Source organism: Eretmochelys imbricata, chromosome 7, assembly GCF_965152235.1.
Source record: "Eretmochelys imbricata isolate rEreImb1 chromosome 7, rEreImb1.hap1, whole genome shotgun sequence".
NCBI lineage: Eukaryota > Metazoa > Chordata > Testudines > Cheloniidae > Eretmochelys > Eretmochelys imbricata.
Window position 1 is genome coordinate 69,588,714 of NC_135578.1, and position 9,599 is coordinate 69,598,312.

A 9,599-nucleotide genomic window follows, 5' to 3' on the forward strand; every position below is an offset into this window, starting at 1 on the left:
CTTCCATGAGCACCAAGAAGATGGGTTGAAACATGAACAGAATAGAGCATATTTTAGAGATGACCTCTTGCCTTGAAAGAGTTATCTGAATGAGATCCAGTATCCAAGGCTCTGCACTCTTAGGGCACCACAGAATTTGAGGGGAGTTCAACAGGTGGTTTCTCTAAGGCCTGGTCTACACTATGAGTTTAGGTCGAATTTAGCAGCGTTATCTCGATTTAACTCTGCACCCGTCCACACGACGAAGCCCTTTTTTTCGACTTAAAGGGCTCTTAAAATCGATTTCTTTACTCCGCCCCCGACGAGGGGATTAGCGCTGAAATTGACCTTGCCGGGTTGAATTTGGGGTACTGTGGACACAATTAGATGGTATTGGCCTCCGGGAGCTATCCCAGAGTGCTCAGTTGTAACTGCTCTGGACAGTGCTCTCAATTCAGATGCACTGGCCAGGTATTCAGGAAAAGGCCTGCAAACTTTTGAATATCATTTCCTGTTTGGCCAGCATGGCAAGCTCACCTGCACAGGTCACCATGCAGAGCTCATCATCACAGGAGACCATGCAGTCCCAGAATTGCTGAAGAGTTCCAGCATGGACCGAATGGGAGGTACTGGATCTGATTGCTGTATATGAATCCGTGCTATCAGAACTCCGTTCCAAAAGATAAAATGCCAAAATATTTGAAAAAATCTCCAATGGCATGAAGGACAGAGGCTATAACAGGGACCCGCAGCAGTGCCGCGTGAAAATTAAGGAACTCGGGCAAGCCTACCGAAAAACCAGAGAGGCAAATGGCCGCTCTGGTTCAGAGCCCCAGACATGTTGCTTCTATGATGAGCTGCATGCCATTCTGGGGGATGCAGCCACCGCTACCCCAACCCTGTGCTTTGACTCCGTCCAAGGAGTGGGAGGCAACACAGAAGCGGGTTTTTGGGGTGAAGAAGAAGATAGCTCACAGCAAGGAAGCAGAGAAACCGGTTTCCCCAACAGCCAGGATCTGTTTATCACCCTGGACCTGGACCCAGTACCCCCCAAACCCACCCAAGGTGGGCTCCCAGACCCTGAAGGCAGAGATGGGACCTCTGGTGAGTGTACCTTTGTAAATATTATACATGTTTTAAAAGCAAGCATGTTTAATGATTAATTTGCCCTGGCTTTCGCAGCCAGTACAGCTACTGGAAAAGTCTGTTAATGTGTCTGGGGATGGAGCGGAAATCCTCCAGGGACATCTCCATAAAGCTCTCCTGGATGCACTCCCAAAGTCTTTGCAAAAGGTTTCTGGGGAGGGCAGCCGTATTCTGTCCTCCATGGTAGGACACTTTACCACACCAGGCTAGTACACCAGGCTAGTAGCACGTAGTCGGGAATCATTGCAGAACAAAGCATTGCAGCGTATGGTCCTGGTGTTTGCTGGCATTCAAACAACATCCGTTCCTTATCTCTCTGTGTTACCTTCAGGAGAGTGATATCATTCATGGTCACCTGGTTGAAATAGGGTGGTTTTAGAAAGCGGACATTCAGATGTGCCCGTTCCTGCTGGGCTGTTTGCCTGTGGCTGAACAGAAATCTTCCCTGCTGTTAGCCATGCGGTGGTGGGAGGGGTGAAGCAATCATCCCAGAGAATTGTGTGTGTGTGTGGAGGGGGGGTTAGTTGGGTTTCTGCTGCATGTGAACCCAGAAACCGCAGTCCCTCCTTTTAAATTGCCAACCCATTTTTAATGGCCAACCCAACGGCTACTTTGTATCGGAAATGAGGGCGCTGCTGTTTGAAACCATTCCCACATGTTATGAAAATTAAAGAAGCCAAAAGACTGTGGCTTACAATGGCTGCCTGCAAGCCGAATTCTGCTGCCCGCCCTGCGTGAGTGATCTCTCACACCAAACAGGCATACCGTCAGTAAGAGGCAAAATGTGACCTTGTAATGAAAGCACATGTGCTATGTAATGTTAACAGCAAGGTTTACCGTGAAAGAGTGTACCGATTGTTCTATAAAATGTGTCTTTTTAACTACCACTCTCCCTTTTTTTAACTCCACCAGCTGCATATGTTTCTCCTTCCCAGAGGCTAGCGAAGATTAGAAGGCGAAAAAAACACACTCGTGATGAAATGTTCTCTGACCTCATGCTGTCCTCCCACACTGACAGAGCACATCAAAATACTTGGAGGCAGACAATCTCAGAGTGCAGAAAAACACAATGTGACCGCGAGGAGCGGTGGTGGGCTGAAGATGTTATGTGGCGTCAGCTTGCTGAAAGAAGGCAGGAGTCAATGCTCAGGCTGCTGGAGGATCAAACTAATATGCTCCAGAGTATGGTTGAGCTGCAGGAAAGGCAGCAGGAGCACAGACCACCGCTACAGCCCCTGTGTAACCAACCACCCTCCTCCCCAGGTTCCATAGCCTCCTCACCCAGACTCCCAAGAACGTGGGGGGGCCCTCCAGCCACCCAGCCACTCCACCCCAGAGGATTGCCCAAGCAACAGAAGGCTGGCATTCAATAAGTTTTAAAGTTTTAAAGTGCTGTGTGGTCTTGTCCTTCCCTCCTCCCCCACCCCTCACAGGCTACCTCTTGGCAGTTATCCCCCTATTTGTGTGATGAATAAATAAAGAATGCATGAATGTGAAGCAACAATGGCTTTATTGCCTCTGCAAGCGGTGATCGAAGGGGAGAGGGGAGGGTGCTTAGCTTACAAGACAGTAGAGTGAACCCCGGGGGAGAGGGGGTTCCATCAAGGAGAAACAAACAGAACTTTCACACCGTAGCCTGGCCATTCCTGAAACTTGTTTTCAAAGCTTCTCTTATGCACACCATGCCCTCCTGTACTCTTCTAACCGCCCTGGTGTCTGGGTCAGGTCACTGGGCTGGTCTACACTATGAGGTTAGGTTGAATTTAGCTAGCTTAGGTCGATTTTATAAGCAATGCGGCTACACAACCAACCCTGTTCCATTGACTTAAAGGGCTCATAAAATTGACTGCTGTACTCCTCCCTGAAGAGGGGAGTAGCGCTAAAAATTGACCTTCTTGGGTCAAATTTGGGGCAGTACTTGCGCAGCATTGTGAATTTGATGGTATTGGCCTTCTGGAACTATCCCAGAGTGCTCCAATGTGACCGCTCTGGGCAGCACTTTCAACTCCAATGCACTAGCCAGGTACACAGGAAAAGCCCCAGGAACCTTTGAATTTCATTTCCTGTTTGGTCAGCGTGGCAAACTCAGCAGCACAGGTGACCATGCAGTCTCAGAATCGCAAACGAGCTCCGGCATGGAGCGAACGGGAGACACTGGATTTGAATGCTGTATGGGGAGAAGAATCTGTGCAGGCAGAACTTCGATCAAAAAGAAGAATTGCTAATATATATGCCAAAATTGCACAGGGCATGGTGGAGAGAGGCTACATCAGGGACACACAGCCCTTTTTATCTCCCCTGCATGTGCAAATGTTTCTATGCTCCCCGTATCAACTCCGTCCCTGAGGTTATCACAGATTAGGAGGTGGAAAAAAAATGCACTTCCCATGATATGTTTTCTGAGCTCATGCAGTCCTCCCGCACTGATAGGGCACAGCTTAATGCATGGAGGCATTTGGTGGCAGAGGCCAGGAAAACATACAGTGAGCGTGATCAGAACACACAGGAGGAGATGCTGAGGCTAATGGGGGAGCAAACAGACATGATCAGGCATCTGGTGGAGCTGCAGGAAAGGCAACAAGAGCACAGACCACTGCTGCATCCATTGTATAACCACCTGCCTTCCTCGCCAAGTTCCATATCCTCCTCACCCAGACGCCCAAGAATGCGGGGGAGGAGGCGGCTCCGGGCACCCGGCCACTCCACTTTACAGGATGGTCCAAGCAACAGAAGGCTGTCATTCAAACAGCTTGATTTGTAGCGTGGCTACAATAAGCCATGTGGCCTTGTCCTTCCCTCCTCTCCCACCCCACCTGGGCTACCTTGTCAGTGATCTCTCTCTCTCTTTTTTTTACATAAATAAAGAATCCATGGATTCAAAACAATAGGGACTTTATTTCCTTTGCCAGCTGTGATCAAAGTGGGGAGGGGGTTGTCTTACAGGGAAGTAAATTCAACAAAGGGGGTGGTTTTGCATCAAGGAGAAACACACACAGCTGTCACACTGTAGCCTAGCCAGTCATGGAACTGGTTTTCAAAGCCTCTCTGATGTGCAGCATGCCTAGCTGTGCTCTTCTAATTGTCCGGCTGTTCAAAATTGGCCTCCAGGTGATTTGCCTCAACCTCCCACCCTGCCATAAACGTCTCCCCCTTACTCTCACGGATATTATGGAGCACACAGCAAGCATCAATAACAATGGGAATGTTGGTTGTGCTGAGGTCTAACCTAGTCAGCAAACAGCGCCAGCGGGCTTTTAAATGTCCAGAGGCACATTCTACCACCATTCTGCACTTGCTCAGCCTATAGTTGAACAGCTCCTGTCCAGGCTGCCTGTGTACGGCTTCATGAGCCATGGCATTAAGGGGTAGGCTGGGTCTCCAAGGATAACTATAGGCATTTCAACATCCCCAATGGTTATTTTCTGGTCTGGAAAGTAAGTCCCTTGCTGCAGCTGTTGAAACAGACCAGAGTTCTTGAAGATGTGAGCGTCATGTAACTTTCCTGGCCATCCCACGTTGATGTTGGTGAAACGTCCCTTGCGATCCACCAGTGCTTGCAGCACCATTGAAAAGTACCCCTTTTGGTTTATGTACTCGCTGCCTTGGTGCTCCAGTGCCACAATAGGGGTATGGGTTCCGTCTATTGCCCCACCACAGTTAGGTTATCCCATTGCAGCAAAGCCATCCACTATGACCTGCACATTTCCCAGAGTCACTACCCTTGATATCAGCAGCTCAGTGATAGCGCTGGCTACTTGCATCACAGCAGCCCCCACAGTAGATTTGCCCACTCCAAATTGATTCCCGACTGATCAGTAGCCGTCTGGCGTTGCAAGCTTCCACAGGGCTATCGCCACTCACTTCTCAACTGTGAGGGCTGATCTCATCTTGGTATTCTTGCACTTCAGGGCAGGGGAAAACAAGTCACAAAGTTCCATGAAAGTGCCCTTACTCATGTGAAAGGTTTGCAGCCACTGGGAATCGTCCCAGACCCGCAACACTATGCGGTCCCACCACTCTGTGCTTGTTTTCCAAGCCCAGAATCAGCGTTCCACGCCATGAACCTGCCCAATTGATACCATGATGTGCACACTGCAGGGGCCCGTACTTTGTGAGAAGACTATGTCCATGTCCTCATCACTCTCGTCACTGTGCTGCAGTCGCCTCCTCCTCACCTGGTTTCGCTTTTCTTGCAGGCTATGGTTCTGCATATCCTGCTGGATAGTGTGCATGGTGTTTATAGCGTTCATAATTGCTGCAGTGATCTGAGCGGGCTCCATGTTCCCAGTGCTATGGTGTCTGCACTGAAAAAAGGCGCAAAACGATTGTCTGCCATTGTTCTGACGGAGAGAGGGGCGACTGACAACATGGCTTACAGGGTTGGCTTACAGGGAATTAAAATCAACAAAGGGGGTGGCTTTGCATCAAGGAGAAACAGAATGGCTCCCTCAAGGATAGAACTCAAAACCCTGGGTTTGGCAGGCCATTGATTTCATGGAGGGAGGGAGGAGAAAATTAATACAAAACAAATCTGGTCTATTTCTTGTTTTGATCCACTTTATCTATTTTTATACATCTTGCTGGCAGTAGACGGTGCAGTACGACTGCTGGCCATCGTCATCTCCTGGGTGCTCGGCAGAAGACGGTGCAGTAGGACTCCTGGCAGGACTGAATCGCCATGAGATGAAACTTAAAAGGGAAATGACCTGGCTGAGTCACTCCCATGTTTACCCAGGCGCCCCTGACCAACCTCACTGAGGTCGGCTAGAAGACCTAAGAGCACCCTGGAGTATGGTGACAATGGCTACCAGTCATGCTGCACTGTCTGCTGCCAAAGGCAATGAGCTGCTGCTGTGTAGCAATGCAGTACTGCATCTGCCAGCACCGCGTCTCCCAGGAGACATACGGTGACATTGAGCTGAGCGGGCTCCATGCTTGCCGTGGTCTGGTATCTGATGGGTAACCCAGGAAAAAAGGCGTGAAATGATTGTCTGCTGTTGCTTTCACAGAGGGAGGGAGGGAAGGGGGGGGCCTGATGATATGTACCCAGAACCACCCGTAACAATGTTTTTGCCCCATCAAGCATTGGGATTTCTACCCAGAATTCAAATGGGAACAGCTACCCACAGTGTAACGCTCCGGAAGTCGATGGTTGCCTCTGTCCTGTGGACGCACTCCGCCGACTAAATGCACTTAGAGCATTTGTGTGGGGACACACACAATGGACTTTATAAAAACGCTTTCTACAAAACCGACTTCTATGAATTCAACCTAATTCCGTAGTGTAGACATAGTGTAAGAGAAATCAGAAACTGAAACAGAACTAGTTAAATTGCAGGTTTATTCTGAAGAATGAATGTGTAAAAATAGCAACCTCTTAATCTGTAGACTTGCTCCTTATATGTATTCTAAGTCACAGATACTTAACTAGAGCCAGATTCTGCCTGGCCTGCACAAAAAAAGGTGCAAAAGTTCACTTTATGTGGCTTTCATTAAAAGCACAGGGGCTGCTCCTAGCAACGGGCAGCATAAAGGGGAGATTCGGGTGGGGAGGAGAGATGGCCATTGCCCTCTCTTCATTGGTCCACAAACGGGGAGTATGTGCTGCTCCTGTGTGCTTTCAGAATTCCTGACCAAAATCCCTAAAGAGCAGTTCTATATCTCTCCTTTCTAGTGTAAGCAGGGTCAGGATGAGCTCCACCCTGACATCTGGTGGTGAGGTGTGGCAAGTTGTGGAAAAGAACTTCAGGGGCCGATCTCATTTGCATAGGCACACCCACCCCACCTAGAATGAGGCCATAACTGCCCAAATGGTCACTTTGGCTGTTGTGGGATCCCCAGTGTCTCTGTTATTGGGGCGGGAAGAATAAATTGTTATTACCCTGATTATGGGAACTGTGCTTGGAACTGTACTTGGCCTTTTGTTATGATGGAGGGACTCACCATCAACTAAGTAGCACTCGCTAGGCAAGGGACATGGGTTCCAAAACTCTGTGAATTGAGAGAGGCTTGAGACAGGTATTAGTACTTGGTGGTGTGAGCCCCTTTGTGAGGGCCTGAAACACCAATTGCACCTCTGTCTCTTTCTACTGTGGCATGTCAGAGCTAATTTTGCGTCTATTAAGAGTCTTGCTACAGGTACTGTGCTGAATTCACTTTGGCCTTATGGTGCACCAGCGCTAAGGCTCCCACTACTATGAGCTGAAATCACTGAGAGCTGTGTCAAGTAGTGGGGAGCCGGAAGGTCTAGCGTGCAGTGGTGCTGTTTGTGGATAGGCTGGCGGAGTGTTTGTGAGACAGCGAGGCGAGCTGTGCAAAGCAGAGCTGTTCATGAGATAGCAAGCTGTGCAGAGAGGAGCCCTGTGGGGCAGTCAGCTTCAGGACACGTAAGGTGCCCCTTACCTCTTTCCCCACACACAGGCACATTTTAGCCAGACTGGGGAGTAACACTATGCAGATGAACTTTTGAACTCTGGGGCTGGACTTTTTGGACTTTGGGTGATTTGTGGATTGCTGGACTCAAGAGACGTTTGGGTTCTGGGACTCAAGAACCCGAGGGAAAGGATGTGGCCCACTTTGCTGGGGTGGGTCTTTGCTCATGGTTTGGTTAATGAACACTAGTTGTGGTGTTTCCCCAATTTAATGCTGATGTTGTTTACCTCATGTTATTAAAGATTCTCTGCTACACCGAGACTCTGTGCTTGCGAGAGGGGAAGTATTGCCTCTTTGAGGTGCCCAGGGGGTGTGTAAGATTTTCCCAGGTCACTGGGTGGGGGCTCAAGCCAGTTTTGCATTTGCTTTGATGAGAGGGAACCCCTGTGTACTGAACCCGGCCCTTACTGCTATCAACTTGGCTTGGCAGAAGGGTTACATTTTTGGGGGCTCGTCCGGGATAAGACTGGGTCAGTACCCCTCGCAAGCACATCTTAGGTGAGTCATTAAATTGGGAAAACCCAAAATCTGGTTGTTGTTGTTTTGATCTGTTATATTTGGGAAAGAAATTACAGTTTGTATAATGGCCCTACACTTGCTAGAGGATTGGTGCAGGGGGATGAATATTAACCCTAGGAACTGTGTCCTGGTGACCGGGGTGCCGGAGGCGTTCGATGAAGGCTCAATAGAGCCTGCCTTAAGGGCATCCACTGAGTACCTGAGTAAGTGTAAAATGCGTGGGAGCATGTTTGTAAGGGAGGATGGAGATTTTGCTGTACCGTGTGAGCTGTCGTCGGCTGTGGACCCTCTACAGGTTCCAGGCACGATAGCAGTGGAAGATGGTGAGTGGAAGGTAATAACTACTGGGAGCCAGCCCTCACCAGCCCCTGCCTCTGAAGTGGAGTTTTTAAAGGAAATGTCGGCCTTTTTGGGGAAAGAGGGGAAGACCTTGGCTGATATGCCGGGTCTGTTGGGCCTTGACCCAGAAATCCCACCCCAGGAGGCTGCTCCATCACCTGATGAGTTGGTGAAGGCTTTGGGGCAAGCATTAGAGAAGGTTGTGCCACCCCACCCTGAGTCAAGCCCCTATCATAAACTGACGTTGTTTTCTGGGGGTCCCACCCCAGTAACTGGGGAGGAAGCATTTGAACCGTGGCTGGAACACACCACTGAAATGCTGCAGGAGTGGGCAGTACCTGAAGCTGAAAAGAGAAGGCGACTAGTAGAGTGCCTCAGGGGGCCAGCCCTAGATGTGATTCACACCCTGAAGCTCAGTAACCCTGGGGTCAAGGTAAAGGACTGCCTAGAGGCCCTTGATCATGCCTTTGGGAGAACCGAGGGCTCAGAGGATGTTTATTGCAAGTTCCTCAATGCCAGGCAACAAAAGGGAGAGAAAGTTTCTGCCTATATACAGAGGTTGGAGAAATTATTACAGAAAGCCATCATGAGGGGAGCAGTAGCAGTTGAGCAAATGGACCGGACTAAATTGGCTCAGATTGTGAGGGGAATTCAATATCAGAACCCAATCCTTCTCCACATTCGATTAAGGGAGCGCCAAGACAATCCACCGGGTTACTCTCGACTGATAAAAGAGGTCCGAGAGGAGGAAGAGAGGCAGGCAGCTAGTGAGGTTTGGGAGGTTCAGCCACACCAGGCAACTGCCATAACATCCATACGAACGCCCAAGGTGCTGATGGTGAATCCTCAAGAGGAACTTACCCAATGAGTGCAGGTCCTGACACAGAAAGTGGCTGAACTAAAGAATACCATCGATTCAGCAAAGACTTCAGGGTACAAGGAGCCCCCCGTTACCACGGTCCAGAAGACTACATTTAGAACCTCTGCCCCACCCCGGCAACACGGGAAAGGGCAATCCTCCTTCTGCTACCGGTGTGGCCAGGATGGGCACATTGCTGCCAGGTGTCAGAATGCAGAGAATCCCCCGCTAGTATACCAAAAGCTGAGGACCACCTGGGGAAAATCGGAAAACGGCCCCAGGGCCTGGGAAGGGAGCTGCCTAGGCCTGCAGGGTTTGGAGGCTC

The 9,599-nt window shown here is 49.7% G+C and overlaps 1 protein-coding gene across 1 annotated transcript; it reads left to right on the plus strand.

Annotated features, from left to right (window-relative positions):
* Positions 1–8,176: 8,176 nt before the first annotated feature.
* Positions 8,177–9,283, plus strand: PNMA1 (PNMA family member 1). The gene has a single exon (XM_077822836.1). The coding sequence runs from the start codon at positions 8,177–8,179 to the stop codon at positions 9,281–9,283; it is 1,107 nt and encodes a 368-aa protein (XP_077678962.1).
* Positions 9,284–9,599: the final 316 nt, after the last annotated feature.